Source organism: Macadamia integrifolia, chromosome 8 (assembly GCF_013358625.1).
Source record: "Macadamia integrifolia cultivar HAES 741 chromosome 8, SCU_Mint_v3, whole genome shotgun sequence".
NCBI classification, from domain to species: Eukaryota; Viridiplantae; Streptophyta; class Magnoliopsida; order Proteales; family Proteaceae; genus Macadamia; species Macadamia integrifolia.
Genome location: NC_056564.1, coordinates 12,573,914 through 12,592,061, shown reverse-complemented (window position 1 = coordinate 12,592,061; position 18,148 = coordinate 12,573,914). Strand labels below are relative to the sequence as shown.

The 18,148-nt window shown below is 40.1% G+C and overlaps 1 protein-coding gene across 1 annotated transcript in view; it reads left to right on the top strand.

The window, feature by feature from the left end:
* Positions 1-740: 740 nt before the first annotated feature.
* Positions 741-18,148, top strand: part of LOC122086723 (phospholipase D delta-like) — a 38,523-nt gene continuing 21,115 nt past the window's right edge. Inside the window, exons 1-3 of the mRNA XM_042655704.1 lie at positions 741-800; positions 1,429-1,545; positions 11,731-11,925. Of these exons, the coding sequence (XP_042511638.1) occupies positions 741-800; positions 1,429-1,545; positions 11,731-11,925 (372 nt within the window). The remainder of the gene's footprint in view (positions 801-1,428; positions 1,546-11,730; positions 11,926-18,148) is intronic.

The following is an 18,148-nucleotide window of genomic DNA, read 5'->3' as shown; positions in this document are numbered from 1 at the left end:
AACCTACTTTGAGCTTGGGAACGCATAGGGGAGTGCAATGTACACTACTTTAGTCATCCAAAGTTGCTGGGGCCGATGTGTACTCTTCCAACCTGGCAAAACCTCGGTTTCCTACCAACCGAAAGAGGAACAAGTTTGGGGAAGGGGTTTCCCTTACCTGTGGAAGCAACCGGCAACTAGGAAAACAGTCGGATATCCTTCTCTCTCCTCTGCCTTCTTCTTCTTCCCCTTCTTTTTCTCCTTCTTCCTCTCCTCCCCCACGATTTTTCAGGTGATTTATGAGTTTAAGGCTCATTCTCCCCTTTTTATAGCTAAAAACTATTGGGTTTTTTTTTGTCTATCTACTGGGCCTCGGCCAAATTGGCCTAAGCCGGGGGTCGGGCCATGTGGACCCACCACCTTGGACCCATATGGTGTGTAAGTCAAGATGGTCATCACATATAGTGTGGGGACAAGAGTGGAGTAGGCCATTACACATAAGCGGGCCCCACGGGAAAAGAATACATTTCAGCGCAGGACCCACTGCTTGATGGCCACCTGTAGGTCACTATCCAACCGGTGGACAATTGTTGTACTTTGCCGGTTTTTAGCCCTTTTTGCCAACACCTAGGGGGTTCTCTAGGGACTTGTGCATGGCCTTTTAGTGATGTTCCTACCATGCAAGGGGGTCAAGTGAGGAAGTGTTTGGTCACTTACCACCATGGCTTGGGAGGTTTGAATCCCTTCCAGTTAGACCGGCAATGTCTGCACTGACATGTGGGGTTATTCCTCCCCTCCGTGCAGTAGATTGCTGCAAGCTAGTAGGTAGTAGAGTTGTCACTCTTGGGTGCACCACCTATTGGCAAAATTTCAAATCTAACCGAATTAGGACGTGGATTAACACATACATTCAGTTCTTGGACACTCCTTCACTTGATTAGGACTCTTTAAAACAGGCTTAAAAAGGTGTGGAGTTATTATTAGAGTTTCACACCTGTACAATGAAGCAATAAAATAAACCGTGAGGTTTAGGTGAACCAATACCCAACCAGAATTGGTTCACAGGGGAAACCGCAGGCTGTTTTGGTGGCCTGATTTCCTTCCTCCTACTCTGGTACTTGAGGGAATATCTTGGATCTGCATCACCCACCTATGTTTTTCTTTTGGTACTATTTTATTTGCTTTTCAGAGCCAGTAAGGACCACATGAAGATCTTTCTCACCAAGGTTTAAAACGAATACTTTATTGTGCAAGTATATTGCAATAGTCATTGTTTTGCCTCGACTGCTGTTCTTTACATGCAACTCCTTCACTTAGTATGCTTCTATTCAGTTACAGCATTTACGGTTAATTGTGATGTAATAGTCTCTTGGATCCATAGAGGTGATTTTTGGATGCTTGGTGAAGTTGATATTTTCCCACTTATGATGATTTTACATTCGACTGCAGGAAGGAGTGATGCAAACTCATGATGAAGAAACTCGGAAGTTTTTCAAGCATTCATCAGTCATCTGTGTGCTGTCACCTCGTTATGCCAGTAGTAAGCTTAGCATTGTCAAGCAAAAGGCAGGCGTTATACCATGATTTCATTTCTTACAGTAATTTGTTGTGATATAGTTTTTCTGAGAATTTGGCTACAATTTGTATTTTTTCTGTCTATTTTACAATTTATTTCATTTCTTACAGTAATTTGTTGTGATATAGTTTTTCTGAGCATTTGGCTACAATTTGTATTTTTTTGTGTCTATTTTACAATTTTCTTTCTTTTTTTATTATTTTTTTTTTGGGGTGGGGTGGGCTATAGTTTTTAGATGCTGAAATTTTCATAGGAGTCATAACCATCGGATCTTTGAATTAGAGTGCCAGCAAGCTTGTGGTCTGGTACTAAATGGAGTTCCATGTAACCAAGTATTTTGTGAATCTGTTTTATTATACAGAAGCATGTAAGAAAACATTCAAGTAGAAAAGAAGGTAATTATGGACTTGCATCAAAACAACAGACTCCAATATAGTAATGTCTATAAGGTATAAATCTACGATGCAATATTAAAGAGAAGCACCTGATGTGTCCAGAATCATCAGTGCATGCATAAACCACAAAATTTACTAGTAAAAGCTGGATCTAAATATCATAACCCAACATAAGTCCAAGAAAAAGGCTGCAGTTGAGGCTGAAGCTTTGGTCCTTTCAGAAACAATAGTTCCTTGGACTATCCATGGTCTCTTCAACTCCCTTTGCATGGGCCATGTAGAGAGTTTGGTGGAAATTTAGGTCTCATTTGGCCAGTATATGGTAAATTTAAGTAAAATTAGTATCTTTACGTTTTTTGAGAGTTGAAGGAGTTGATGGTTCATGGCATTATTGTTTGGTTTTGTGAATCTGAATGCTAGTTCTGTTGAAATGAAGATGGTTTTATGAGGTGGTTGAATTTTCAGTTGATCCTGGTGGGCGAAGTTCTGTGGACAACTGGATGCCTTGTAAGATTTACTAAGGCCATAGCAGGAGTATTTTTGAAGATACGGATAAAATATTGCCATGTTTTGCTTGTGATGAAATATGGATCGAAATATGGTCCGGTTCTCTTTGGTTTGGACTTAGGTCCATTCTCTTTGCAATTCCTAGGTTCAATGTACCTGCATGCTAGATAAGGCCTATGAGTCAGCCTTAGCTAGCATGCCTTATTTGTAATTCCTCTCTTGGTTATAAATAAAATATGCTAATAAGGCCTATGAGTGAGCCTTATAGGCATGCCTTATTTCTAATTCCTCTCTTGATTATAAATAAAGTGGTGGCCTCTGTCACTCTGACAAGCCAATATTCTCTTCTCTTCTCTTCTCCTTTATTTCTACTTGGTATTAAAGCGAGATTCTTTTGGGATTTTCTTTTGCGAAGGGTAAGCCCCAAAACAGAGGCTTTGGCCTCCCAAGGCTGAGCACGGTCACATAAAAGTCATGCTGCCTCCACCACTGATCACTAACCTCTTCAACATGTCCACCGCTGCCACTAGGGCATCATGCCCTTTAACCATTGGGGCTCCAGCCCCTTGCTGCTGCCTGCAGGGGTCCCACCCTCCTTTTCCAGTGTCTCGAGGGGCTTCCAACCCACTTTTTCGCAGCTAGGGTCTCTCCATCCTTCTCTGATTGCCGCCAAGGCCTCTACCCTCCTCTCTGATGCTCGCAAAGGCTGTTGCACCTGGTTGTTGGTTGCTGTCTGGGTCTCTTTCTTTGTTGCTGCCTTATTTACTTGCTATCTTGGTATTTATTGGACTTCTATCTTCTATTGATAGCTGCAGTGATCATCTTTACACTCATTCTTCTCTTTTTATTATTATTATTATTATTGTTATGGAGGAAAGTTTTTGTTTTTTATTTTGTGTGTATTTATCAATAGTTCTAGTTCCATCCTCCTTATGGAGGAAAGTTTAGCAACTTCTCAAGGGGGAGCTGGGGGTAGTGTGTCTTGGTACCCATGGCCATAGCCCTACTTTCCATCTTGGACCTACTAAATTGAATGGGTCCAACTATCTTACTTGGTCCCGAGCCTATATGCTCATGATCCAGGGTAATAATTTCTTAGGATATATAAATATATAATAGGTGATAAATCTAAGCCAATTGAACCCACCGCTGCTAATGCGTGGTTGGCCAATGACACCCGGGTGATGTCTTTCTTATTGGCTCAGTGGAAGCCATAATCAGCCCTAGTTTTGTGCTTCTGAACTTGGTTAAAGAATTGGGGGACGTTGTGAAGCATACCTATGCGCAATCCAATAATAATGCTCATATCTATAAGCTGCGTCTCCAAGTCTGGTAAATAACTCAGAAGGAGTTAACACTCCCTGCATATTATATTCGGCCCTCAAAAACCTGTGATAGAAATTGGATTTTTACCACCCGGTGTCCATGATTTGATCCTATTGATGCCTGGACATTCCAGACTGAGCCCGAGAGGGATCGCGTCTATGACTTTCTCGCTGGACTAAAAACCCGAGTATGATCAAATTCTTGGCCATGTTATCAGCCGTGATAGGTTTCCCACTTTACTGGAGGCATTTAACCTCATCCAACATGAAGAATGCCGTCAGTCTCTTGTAATGCTTTCTATTACTTTTTCTCGATCAACCCTTACCTCCACTCCTCAGGTTGACTTCACTAAATCAGCTGCTCCTGGCAAAGAACCGGTTTAGTGTGACTATTGTGGTGGTCCCCATCACACCAAGGACACTTGTTGGAAGCTTCATGGTCACCCTAAGGGAGGAGGGCATTGTGGGAAGCAAGGTGGTTCCCGTTCTTAGGCTCATGTAGCTGATACTGTTGATAGTTTTATTACAACAACTATTGCATCCTCACCTTCTCTTTAAATTAGTTAATGTCTCTCCAACGTATGATGGTTCAGAAGGGCTCTGTTGCTTCTCGTGCACCACTAGCATCTTCTGCCTCCACTTCTTATCTTTCCTAGTCAGGTATATTTCTTGCTTCCTCTTAGCATAGTCACTCTTGGCTGTTGGATTCCAGCGCTTCTAACAATATGACTAGCTCCTCGTACATTTCCCATACTTATCATCCTTGTTCAGGTAAGGACAAAGTCGTGGTAGTGGATGGGTCTCTTTCCGCTATCTCTGGTAAAGGCACTGTTATCATCTCTTCCACCATTTCCCTTTACTCTGTTCTTCATGTCCCTAATCTCTGCATTAATCTATTTTCAGTTTATCATCTTTACTGTCTATCTTAATTTTTTTTTCATTTTTTTTTCTTCACATTATGTTTTTCAGATCTGGTGACGGGGGCAACAATTGGATATGGTAAGGTTCGAGATGGGTCTACTATTGAGATCCGGAACCTGCTTCTTTATCTCCTAAGTTCTTTGCTCATACTAGTCGGGTTGCTAGTAATTTCCACCATCTTCATCAATGGCACCCCTTTTTTAAACTGTTTATTTCCTGATTTAATAAAATAGTCCACATGGACATTTTTTTTATGATGTGTGAGCTTGCCAAGCACACTTGGTCTTCTTATTACCCCCAAGTGATAATAATAGTAGTTTACCTTTCTCTATCATACATTCTGATTTATGGGGTCCTCCTATTATTGCTCAGGGTGGGTATCGTTGATTTATTACTTTTGTTGATAACTTCACTCGTCTAACATAGGTTTATCTCCTTCACACAAAATTTGAAGCTTTTTCTTATTTCCAATTATTCCGTAATATGGTTTGAACCCAATTTGGTGCTCAAGTTTGGGTGTTGCGTAGTGATAATGGCACTGAATATCTAGATAGCTCTTTTCCCAAATATCTTGACGACGATGGTATTCTCTCCCAATCTTCTTGTGTTCGGACTCTAGAGGAGAATGGTATTCCTGAGAGAAAAAATTGGCGTCTTCTTGATGTTGCAAGGTCTCCTGTTCACCCCCAATGTTCCCAAATTTTATCGGGGGGATGCTATTTTCACTACTGCCTTCCTCATCAACAGGGTCGCTTCTGCTCTTTTGGATTTCAAGACTCTAATAGTATGCTTCCCGACTTTGCTATTGCCCCTTATCTCCCTCCCCAGGTCTTTGGTGTGTTTCATTTGCCCATAACTCCTCTCCTCGACGTCCCAAGTTGGATCCTCGGGCTTTCCGGTGTGTCTTTCTCGGGTACTCCATCTCCCAAAGGGATATTGCTGCTATCACTCTACTACCCGAAAATTGTTTGTCAGTAGAGATGTAACTTTCTATGAAGGTGAACCCTTTTATCTAGCATCTCTTCAGGGGCATAATTACTTTATTGAAGAAATACCTTCAAATACAGTGTCTCCAAGTTCTTTCATCATTGATTTGATTCATATTCGGGGGTAGAATGCTCAAGGTCGTTTGACTGCTAGAAAAGAGCTTATAACTTATTCTCCCCGCCAAGAGAAAGTTGCTCTTACCTTTACCATGTCTTCCGGTGCCTCCCGAACCAGCTTCAGAAAAACACAGAAGGTAACAATGCTCCTCCTTCTCCTCCTCCTCATTATGATCGTCATGTTGCTATCCGAAAGGGTATGAGATCTTGTACCTCACCACATCAGCATCCTCTTCGGGGGGAGAATGGGAGTGAAAGTGAATAGGCTACTGATGTTATTGCATTTTTTACTGCCTTGCCTTTTACTCCTTTTTCTTTAATATTGGGAAACATAAAGAGGTGGATTTTTTTGATACTGTGGATATTGTTGAATTGGTGGACGTTGTATAGAGAAGGCACCTGATATTGTATACACAAAAAGGACAAAGAAGACCTGCCAAGAGTCCTCTTTGGATCCACATCCTAAGTTTCATCTTCCTCAAGTAGGTAACATTTCTTCTGCTTCTGATTGGACCTCCCTATTGTTGTTCGAAAGGCTAAGAGAGCTTATACTATTCCTATAGCTCAGTTTGTTTCCTATGATGCTTTCTCCTACAGATGTTTCTTTTACTGTTGCTCTTTCTTCTGCTTCCATCCCTAAAACTGTTATTGAGGCTATGACATACCCTAAATGGAAGCAAATCATGTTTGAGAAAATTATGGCACTTGAGAAGAACTAAACTTGGAAATTGGTTGATCTTCCCAAGGGGAGAGTTCTAGTTGGATGTAGGTGGGTTTATACAATCAAGTACTGATCAGATGGTGCTAATGAGAGGTACAAGGCAAGATTAATGGATTAAGGGTATAGTCAGGTGTACGGAATTGATTATTAGGAGACCTTTGCTTCTGTGGCCAAACATAACTCTATCAGAGTCCTTTTATTTGTGGCGGCAAATAGAGATTGGACTTGTATCAGTTGGATGCGAAGAATGCCTTCCTCTATGGTGACTTAGAGGAGAAACTATATATGTAGCCCCCTCTTGGGTTCAGTGTCCAGCAGCTAATGGTAAGTTGTCTCCTAAAGAAGGCTCTATATGGTCTGAAGCAATCTCCAAAGGCTTGGTTTGAGAGGTTCAAGAAGGCCATTCTAAAGAATGTGTATTCTCAGAGTCAAGCAGATCACACATTATTTACTCGGAGAGGTAATGGTACCATCACAACATTGATTGTTTATGTTGATGATATCGTGGTGATTGGAGATGACAATGATGAGATAGCTAGGTTGAATGCCTGTGTGGCCAAACAATTTAATATCAAAGACTTAGGACACTTAAAGTATTTCTTGGGAATTGAAGTGTCAAGGTATGAGAAGGGAATCAATATTTGCCAAAGAAAATTTGTGTTAAGACCTGCTGAAAGAAACAGGGATGGTGGGGTGTAAACCTGTAAGTTTTTCTATTGAGCAAAATCAAAAGTTAGGAGAAGACCGTGGTTCCTATCTTGTATATGTAGGAAAATACCAAAGGCTATTAGGGAAGCTGATTTATCTGTCTCTGAATCGCCTAGAAATATCTTATGCAATGGGAATAGTGAGTCAGTTTATGCATGGTCCCAAGAGTGGCCACTTCGATATTGTGTACCACATCCTCAGATACTTGAAGTCCTTTATGGGAAAAGGACTTTTGTGTGCCCAGAACAATCACTTGAGGATAGAAGATTATTCCGATGCTAATTGAGCTGGACCCATCTCTGACAAACGATCTACTTTTGGCTTTTGCACATTTGTTGGTGGTAATTTGGTTACATAGAGGGCTAAGAAACAACCTGTTGTAGCTAGATCTAGTGTAGAGGCAGAGTAGAGGGCAATGGCTCATGGAGTTTGTGAACTCCTTTGGTTGCGACAACTAGTCCTTGAGTTGGGATATGGTACTAATGGACCTATGCGTCTCTACTGTGACAACAAAGTAGCCATAATCATTGTCCATAATCTTGTGCAACATGATAAAAGAAAGCACATTGAAGTTGGCTGGCATTTCATCAAAGAGAAGATTGACTTCGGCGACATTTGCACACCCTTTGTGATTACAGGTGATCAATTGGCAGACATCTTCACCAAGGGACACATTCCTCACTACCTTAGTACCCTCTTATGCAAGCTGGGAATGTATGACATTTATTCTCTAACTTTAGTGTTAAAGTTTATGTAATAAATGTACTTTAGGGTCAAGTGTATTTTACTCTTGTCACTTATTGTACTTTCTTTTTCCCTTTTACCTCCCTAGAGAGGTGTATGTAATATCATATATCTTGTTAAGTGATGCAAAATATATATGTGGTAGAGAATCTTTTCTCTACATACAATGTTCCACTATTCTCTTTTCTCTTCTTCTTCTTCTTCTTCTCCTCCAATCTCTCATTTCCTTGTTCTCTTCCCATCCTTATATTCTAACTCTCTTTGGACTGTGGCCCCCCTTCTGATGCCTCTTGGATCTGGCGCAAAATCCTCAGTGCTAGACCTATTGCCCTTAGTGCGATTTCCTATTCTATTGGAGATGGCTCCTCCACTTCCCTTTGTCTTGACCCTTGGCACCCTTCTGGAATGTTGCTCTCCCTAGTCCCCCCTAGATCTATCTACTCTTTTGGGTTGAGTAGATTGACCAAGGTTGATGCCGTCATGTCTACCATTAGATGGTATCCTCCCTCCTGTCTCCCTCCTCTTGGTGATCTTTGGTCCTCCGTCCCCCTATCCCTCCTGGTTCTTGTGGTAGGGACAAGCTCCTCTGACTCCCCTCCTCATAGGGATTATTTACTTCTGCCTCTGCTTCGGATTTTATCTTCTCTAAAGGCCCCATTATGCCATGGCAGAACACCATCCAATTTAAAGGCCACATCCCTTGCCATGCTTCACGGTATGGCAAGCCATCGCCAACTGCCTTCTTATCCAGTCTTTCCTCATGTACCAGCACATTCAGGTTCCCCCCTCTTATTGTCCTCACTGGAATGGCTCGTAAGATGTTGACCATCTTTTTTCTACTACCCCTTTGCCTCTTTTTGGAAAAAGGTCCTCAGCTCCTGCTGGCCTTCCCGCAGGCCCATCCTCCATTTATCCTAAGAATGGATTTGGATTGACATGACGTTTGGAGGGTCTTCTATTTGTGACATGGTTGGGAAGCTCGATTTTGGTGCCTCTATTAGCCACATCTGGATGGAGCATAATCTGCGTAGATGGACTTCCAGCTCCTGATCTTACGATAAGGTTTTGAAAGCCATCTACTATAATGTGACCTCCAAGCTTAGTTGTCTTCGTCATCGCCTGGTTAGTGATACCCCAAGGAACATGCTCATTGTTGCTTCCTAGGGCCTTCCCTCTTCCACCATATCCCCTCCCCTTGATGTATCCCTTCTCTTTGTCAGGCTTCTAGCCACAGTTGTTGTCCCCTCCATTGAGGGCTTGCTCCTTATAGTCCCTCCCCCTGCTTCTCCTTGTATATTCTTCCTCATTGTTAATGAATTTATTTGCTCGTTCTCGCTCCTCCTTGACGAGAAAGCTAAGTAAGGTAGTTTACTTGCAAAGTGTTAGTGAGCGAGAGTTTACTTGCTTGTTTCCCAAGGGTGTGCAGTAGCTTACTTAGCTTGCCAGTTAGAAAGAAAGGTAGCTGTTGAAAGGGCATAGCAGACTAGGTTGAGTTTTCTCCACTCCCGTTACTTCTTTGTGTTGCCAATTACCATCATTGACAGATTGCTTTTGTAATAATATTAGTAACCCTTGTTAGTAAATTATCTTGTTAATTTTGTTGGTCAGAACCATTCAATACATACCGTTGAAACTACTACTATTTCCTTGTCTGTCCTTTTTCCGCTTTCTGAGTGACTTCATTTAATATCTTATCCTCCTTTCTGTATGCAACATTACTGGCTGGATGATTGATGCTGAGTCCAATTCCTGGTTACTGCATCCTTTTATGAATATTTTATTATATTATTTACAAAGAAATTCGTATGGAATTCTTCTCTCATAAAAATGAAGCTATTTCTTTGTAGCTTATCTCTCAATCCCATATCATTGTAAGCTTTAATGGGCTTAAAACTAACTGATCAGCCCTATCTTAGTAAATCGGAATTGGTACTAAATCTATCAGGCAATTCTACAATCAATGTTTTGCTTATGTAATTATGGTGCTTCAATATTTCTCTATGGATTCTTTGTGTCATTTACCATGGTCATAGTCTTGTAATTTGTCTTTCTCTGTTGGGGTTGGTGGTGTTGGTAGAGTTAAAGTTCTCGCTGTTTCTCTGTTTATGACTAACTATGCTCTGTTGATTTTATGTTGACGATTGCAAATTATCATTAAGTTCATTCCTACTTTGATGTTCTTTCTTGTGAACTATGTTGATGCAAGAGTGTAGACATAATCCAAGAATATGCTCAGTGTCTGCTCCTTCGATTTGGCGGATTTGTCATAAAATATTGTCAGTGTCTAGATAAATCATGTGAAAAAGAAAAATGTCATTGAAAATTGAAATCCATTTACTTAAGATATTATTCATAAATAAGAAAATTCCTCCCTATTTGAATCCAATAAAAATAGTATAAAATCAAATTCCAGAAGGATAAAAATTCAACCCCTAGTCCAAGAACAAAAATTGGATTTTTGGTTATAGGGTGATTTTCAACTTTCAAATGCTAGGGTTTCTCTCAATTCTAAAAATTTTATAAATCTTATCATGGTAAAACATTGCTGAAAACCAAAATTCCGGTAAAGTAATCTTTTGTTTTGATGTCAATAAAATTATTTTCATTTAGGTGCAAAATTCGCGCACTTGAAAATAAGCTTGATCGGGACATAACATTGTCATAACAACTCAGATTAAAGTAATCTTAGACTGTTGGAAGGTTAATTTTGTGTTTTACCTAATACAAAAAGTCATGCAAAAATAAAATCATTTGAATCAAACTTGTTATAGAATTAGACCATTTCTTTAAATGTCAATAAGTTGTGTTGGTTTTTGATGACTTCATATGAGTGTGAATATGTTGATTTTCTTATGACTTGATTTTGCTTAGTGTCGATATTTTATGTCAGGGTATATATTGTAACATACTAAATAACTTTAGAAAATAAGAGAAATAAAAAATAACACATGGGCAATTTGATTACCATGGCAACACCATAGCAGGCGATTCATTGCCAAATCGATTAGCCACCCCTCCACTGCCTTGGGTTGCCAGGATGCCATGACAACTATGGTAGTAGCTAGCCCCATCATGTCATATCTCAGTGCTGTCCCAATTATCTGGATCTGATCCATGAATCTTGTTCTGCTTTCCAATCTCTCAGGTCCATGTCCTGCATTATGTGTATTCCATGATTCCATCAGAACGCTTTTCGCTGCTAGGATTCCCATCTCTCTGAGTCTTTTTGACCTGTAATAATGGCTTCTGCTCACTAATGCTTCCTCATGATGGCATTCATTGAACACGGAGTCACGGAGATCTCAATTGTATCTTTTGTTTTATGGTTAAATGAAATACAAATACGTTAGATGAATATCTGATTATCATTCCTAATCTTGGGAATCTTCATTATCTCAAAAACATATTCTCTACTATGTTTCATTTTATGTAAATACCTTCATGGATTAGATGATGACAATGTGAGACATCGGCACATTGCAGACATCTATGCCAACAATTTTCCTTTCTATTCAGCCATATAGTTTTTTAAACAAAACATTTTGTATCTGAAGTAAGGCAAAACTATCATTTACATGGGCCATTTGGTTAAATAAATAATTCCTGGGGCTTTCTGAGATTTATAACTTGATTTCTTTGGTTTGGATTCTAATCCCTGTTGATGCTTCTTAAAAATAATGGTCTCTCCATAACTCTATTCAATGATGAAATGAACATGCTAAGATTGATTCTTACTGGTTTCTGCATCCAGGTTGTTGGGACCATCTTTACACACCATCAGAAATGTGTGCTGGTTGATACACAAGCACCTGGAAATTACCGAAAGATCACTGCATTTTTGGGTGGTCTTGATCTTGGCGATGGTCGCTATGACACTCCTGAGCACAGACTGTTTCGCGATCTTGACACTGTATTTCATGATGATTATCACAACCCTACATTCCCTGTGAGAGCTCTTCCATTCTTATGGTCTTCTATTTTTTTAATACTTCGCCCATCCTTTCTTCCCCCTTTTTTTGGTTGATGTAAAAATTGTTAGCAACTCTCATGTTTCTTACTGATGTTCACAATTTCATGTCTCAGCTTGGTGGGGACATTCTTTGTTTGTCGAAAGAAATGTGATGCAGGTAGGGATCTATGTCCCCAGCATCCTGCTGTAATGGGCCCAAATAGATCTGAGAGTTAAGAGTAGTACAAGTAACAGAATTTTTGATCAGATTTCAAGGAAAATAAGTAATAGTGGAGAAGATTCAGAAAAAAGAAGGGAAGAAATAATAGTATCAAAATTAGGTGGAGTATATGTATCATAGGCTTTGATGTGGATTTGCACCTGCAACTAAGATCTTAAGTTGACATGTAATATAAGAAATATCATGAGGGTAGAATATAGGAAAAGAAACGAATTCTTAGGCTAGGAGAAAGTGGAGGGAGATAAAGGAAAGAAAAAGGATAAGAGAGGGAGAGAGAAGGAGAGATCCATTGCTGGTTAAGTTGTGGGTACAGACAACCACCTTAGAAATCTCAAATTTTCAATATCAAAAGCCCCCTCAAAACCATTGATGATTTCATTCCTTACGTAAGACTAACTTTGACAGTCCAAAAGACTCTCAAAACTAACAAATACTGACTTTTGGATGCTTAACAGCCGGAAACATAGATAGAGTAGGTATTTGAATCTTTTAAGTAATTAACTAGCTGTAAGAGAAAGGATTTAAGAATCGGTATTGGGTATCATATATCGGAGGGTGATTTTAGAGACTTATCATTGTTAGAGATATTAGTTATGTTTCTATAAGGGTAGTTTAGTAATTTGTCATGTTATGTTTTATTTTTCCTTTTCCTCCTTAGGGAGGTATGTGTAATACTTTGTAAATATGTTAGTGAAGTAATATATTGGTGTTAGTGAGACTTTACTCACAACATCACAACATATATTCTACCATACTTCTTCAACTTCTTCCTCTCCAATCCTTTCTCTCTTGTTTAATCACAAACCTTACATTCTAACTTGATATCAAAGCATAAGATCTTGGTTTGGGAGTCGGATTACAAGTTCCCTCCTATTTCCTCTCTTTGAAACCCTAGGTTACAAAGGGGTTCCAAGGAAGAGATCATAATGTGAAAAGGACTTGAAGTATTATTGAGATGAGCTTGAAAGAAGGTCAAAGTAAACCGTTGAGGAGTTTTTTAGAAGGATCGAAGCTGTTAAGGAGCTTTTAGAACCATTTTCTGGGCATCCCATGATTACCGCCCTCCTGTTTTTGAAAACCTTCTTTCTCTTTCATCCTGCCACCATTGAGGGTGGTGCATACCCCATTTGAATCGCCCAAGGCCCCTTTACAAAGTCCTTAAGCTCTCGGCCCTAAGGAGAGAGAGATGTGAGGTCACAACCTCTTTTTCTACTGATTTACAGGTACTGCCTCCTCTGTTTTCTTTTTTGCTGTGTTCCAAAGTTGTGTTTATGATGGATTTCAGCCATATTGGATTGTGAGATGCATTTGTTGGGTGTTGCGAGATGGTATGATCTATCTTACTGCTATTAGTATGCCTTGATCTAGTTTTTCTCCTTGGTTATTGTGTTTCTTCCCTTGTGGGATTTATCTCTGAGTATCTGGGAAGGACTTTTTTGGGTAGAGTGTGTACTCCCCATTGTGTTTGTGATTCCTCATCCACAACATGTCTGGAGATAGTGGACTTGGAGCCCTCTTTGGTGATGTTTCAGTCAATGTATCGAGTAGTGCTCCTCTAATCTTATGGTTTTTGATAACCCACATACTGAGATCTCTATTGTGAAGTTGGACAACACCATCTATTTGGATTGAACTCATTCTGTGAAGCTTTCCTTGCTGAACAGGGGAAAGCTAGGGTATGTTACAGGTACCATTAAGGCTCCTAAACCGGATGACCCGACATATCCGAAATGGGAGACTGAAGACTCCATTGTTATGACATGTCTTATTTTTTTCCATGAGACTTGAGATTGGAAGAAGGTTTATGAAGAAAGAAACTACCAAGGATATTTGGGACAGTGTTATTAAAACTTTTGACTGTGTGGGTGACTCGGCCAAGGTTTATCAATTACTCCAAAAGTTCATTGGCATGAACCAAGGGGATAGGACCCTTTCTAAGTACTACAACACTGTCATTAGTCTTTAGGAGGAGTATGATCACTACAGGGACCTCCAACTGTCCAATCCTGAGGATGAAACTAAAGTTTACTCCGTCCCTTGATGAAGTGTGTAGCTATTTGCAGAGTGAGGAGACCAGGCGGGTGGCCATGGAACATGTTACTTCCATTGAGCAGTCAACTCTTACTACTAGCTCTCAGAGAGATTGGCGTGGTGGTGGCTGAGGAAAAGGTCCATCCCGTGGGGATGACAGACGTTACGATCATTGTGGGAAGTCTGGGCATACCAAAGAGAGATGTTGGGTTCTTCATCGTCGACCTCCTGACATGCATGGTGGTACTAGTGGTGCTCGTGGTGGACGTAGTGGGGGAGCTAGAGCCCACAGTGTTGAGGCCGAGCATGCTACTGCACGGTCTGCTCCTAGTCCACAGGCAAAGCATAGTTCCCTTACTAGGAAGGATATTACAGCATTCCACAGGGTCATGTCCCAACTAGGAGGCTCATCATCTCCTTCACTTACTTTGCTAGAGTCCTTGGCTTCCGCCTTACAGGTCTTCTCGCCTGCCCCTTCCACAGCTCCATCTTGGGTTATTGATTCTGGTGCTACGGATCATATGACTAGTATGTCTCATAATTATTATGATACGTACTCTATTTGTTCCGGTAGAGATAAGGTTAGGGTTGTCGATGGCTCCCTTTCCTCTATTTCTGGTAAATGTAGCATTCCTATTACTTCTTCCATTTCACTTGATTTTATTCTTCATGTTCCTGCCCTTACCCGTAATCTCTTATCTGTGAGTCACCTGACAAAATCCTTAAACTGTTATGGCACTTTTTTCCCTTCTCATTTTCTCTTTTAGGATTTGGTGACGAATATGATTATTGGCAGTGGGCGTGAGGAGAAAGGATTCTACCTACTTGAACCTCAATCACCTTTTTTGGCTATAACTCAGTCTTATGTGTGTGGACGTATTGATAGCAGTTCTGTGGATTCTGTGATGTTGTGGCACCAACGTTTAGGACATCCATCTTTTGTTGTTATGAGGAACAATTACCTCATTTATTTACTTCTTTTCCTAGTTCTCATGTATTTCATTGTGAACCATATATTTTTTCCAAACATTGTCGTTCTTATTATCCTTATCATGGTAATAGATCTACTGTTCCTTTTCATATTGTACACTCTAATGTTTGAGGGCCTTCTACTACTACTTCTTTACTTGGTTTTCGTTACTTTGTTTCTTTTATTGATGATTTTTCCCGTGCTACATGGACTGTTCTGATGAAGCACAAGAGTGATGTGTATGATGCCTTTAAAATTTTTTATCATATGGTATGTACATAGTTTTATACCAAAATTAAAATTATTCATTCTGATAAAGGGGGGAGTACATGTATGGTGGTTTTTAAGACTTTTTTACTGATCATGGCATTATCCATCAACTAGCTTGTGTTGACAGACAACAAAATGGGGTAGTTTAGAGGAAAAACAACCATTTGTTAGAGGTCAGTAAGACTCCTATTTGGCATACATGTTCTTAAAACTTTTTGGTCTAATGCTCTCCTTACTACTGCTTATTTGATCAACCATAAGCCAACATAACTCCTTGGTTCCAAAACTCTTTTGGACACCTTGTCTCCTTAGTCTTCTTCCTTAAGTCTGCACCTTTTTTTGCCTCTCCTCAGCATCCTTTTCAGGGGGAACATAATGAAGGTGAAAAGACTACTGATGAGATCCTTTTTCTTTCTCCATTGCCTATCTCTCCTTTTGTGCTTGACATTGGGAAATACTTTTAGGTGGATATTACTGATGTTGGTGATCATTCAAAAGGTGGTTCAGGCTCAGGTAATGAAAAGATGACGATTGTGTATACAAGGAGGAACAAGAAGACCTGCTATGAGTCCTCTTTCAATCCAACTCTTGAGATCCACCCTCCTCAATCAGATAATATCTTTCCCCATCAGAATTAGATCTTCCTATTGCTATTAGGAAGGGAAAGAGAGCTTGTACTAATCCTATTGCCCAATTTGTTTCCTATGACTCTCTCTCCCCTGCAGGTGTTGCATTTACTATTGCTCTCTCATCTGCTTCTATTCCCAAGAATGTTTTTCAAGCTATGCTTGACCCTAAGTGGAAGCAACCCATAACTAAGGAAATAATGGCCCTAGAAAAAAATTGTACTTGGAAATTGGTTGACCTTCCAAGGGGGAGAACTCTAGTTCGATGTGGGTGGGACTACACAATCAAGTACGGGTCAGATGGTACTATTGAGAGGTACAAAGAAAGGCTGGTGGCAAAAGGATACAGTCAAGTGTATGGGATTGACTATCAAGACACATTTGCTCCTGTGGCTAAGCATTACACCATAAGGGTCCTTGTATCTCTAGCAATGAATAAGGATTGGCCATTGTATCAATTAGATGTGAAGAATGCCATTCTATATGCCGACTTAGAAGAAGAGGTGTATATTCAAACTCCTCTCGGATTTAAGTTCCCTTCAGCTGCAGGAAAGGTGTGCCTTCTCAAAAAGGCTCTGTATGGTCTTAAACAATCTCCAAAGGCTTCGTTTGAAAGGTTCTGACAGGCCATCCTGAAGAATGGTTATTCTCAAAGTCAGACTAGCCACACTCTTTTCACTAACCGTGGTAATGGCACCATTACAACTCTGATTGTTTATGTTGATGACATTGTGGTAATTGGAGATGACAGAGCTGAGATAGCCGATCTGAAGAGTTCCTTAGCCCAACAGTTCGAGATTAAAAATATAGGACCCTTGAAGTATTTCCTGGGGATTGAAGTGTCTAGATTCAAGAAGGGCATAAATATATGCCAAAGGAAGTTTATTCTAGACCTATTGAAAGAAACATGAATGTTAGGTTGCAAACCTACAAGTTCTCCTATTGAGCATAATCATAAGCTGGGGAAAGATGCTAGCCTTCTCTTGTTGATGCAGGGAAATATCAAAGGCTGGTTGGGAAGCTTGTCTATTCGTCCTTGACTCGTCTAGACATTACTTATGCAGTGGGGATGGTGAGTCAGTTTATGCATGCTCCCAAGAGTGGGACCGCATTCTCCGATACTTTAAGTCCTTTCCAGGAAAAGGACTACTTTTTGCCAAGCATAACCACATGAGGATAGAAGGCTTCATTGATGCAGATTGGGCTGACTCAGTCTCTGATAGGAGATCTACATCAGGCTATTGCACATTTGTAGGTGGAAACCTAGTTACATCACAGAGCAAGAAACAATCTGTGGTGGCTCGGCCTAGTGCAGAGGCAGAATTTAGATCCATGGCTTATGGAGTGTGTGAGCTTCTCTTGTTAAGAATGTTGGTCCAAGAGTTGGGATTTGATACTGAGGCACCTATGAGGCTTTGTTGTGACAATAAGGCTGCCATAAGTATAGCCCACAACCCTGTGCAACATAACAGGACAAAGTGCATAGAGGTGGACATACACTTCATTAAAGAGAAGATTGACACTGGTTACATATGCACACCTTTTGTGAGGACTGGAGATCAGCTAGCTGATATCTTCACAAAGGGTCTTCTTCATCATCGGTTCAGTTCTCTACTGTCCAAGCTGGGAATGCATGATATTTATTCTCCAGCTTGAGGAGGAGTGTTAGAGATATTAGTTATGTTTCTATAAGGGTAGTTTAGTAATTTGTCGTGTTATGTTTTATTTTTCCTTTTCCTCCTTAGGGAGGTGTGTGTAATTTCCCTCCTTAGGGAGATATGTGTAATATCTTGTAAATATGTTAGTGTAGTAATATATTTGTGTTAGTGAGACTTTACTGACAAAATATATTCTACCATACTTCTTCTTCTTCTTCTTCCTCTCCAGCCCTTTCTCCTTCTTCTTTCTCTTTCTCTCTTTCTCCCTTGTTTAATCACAAACCTTACATTCTAGCTATCACATCGTATTGGAGATGCATGATATTCTAAAGATATGCATGGAAACGGTTATTAAATGCATGCATGTGCTTATGATACATATAAAATATAGTTTTGAAGCATTAAAAACCTTATTATGCTTATG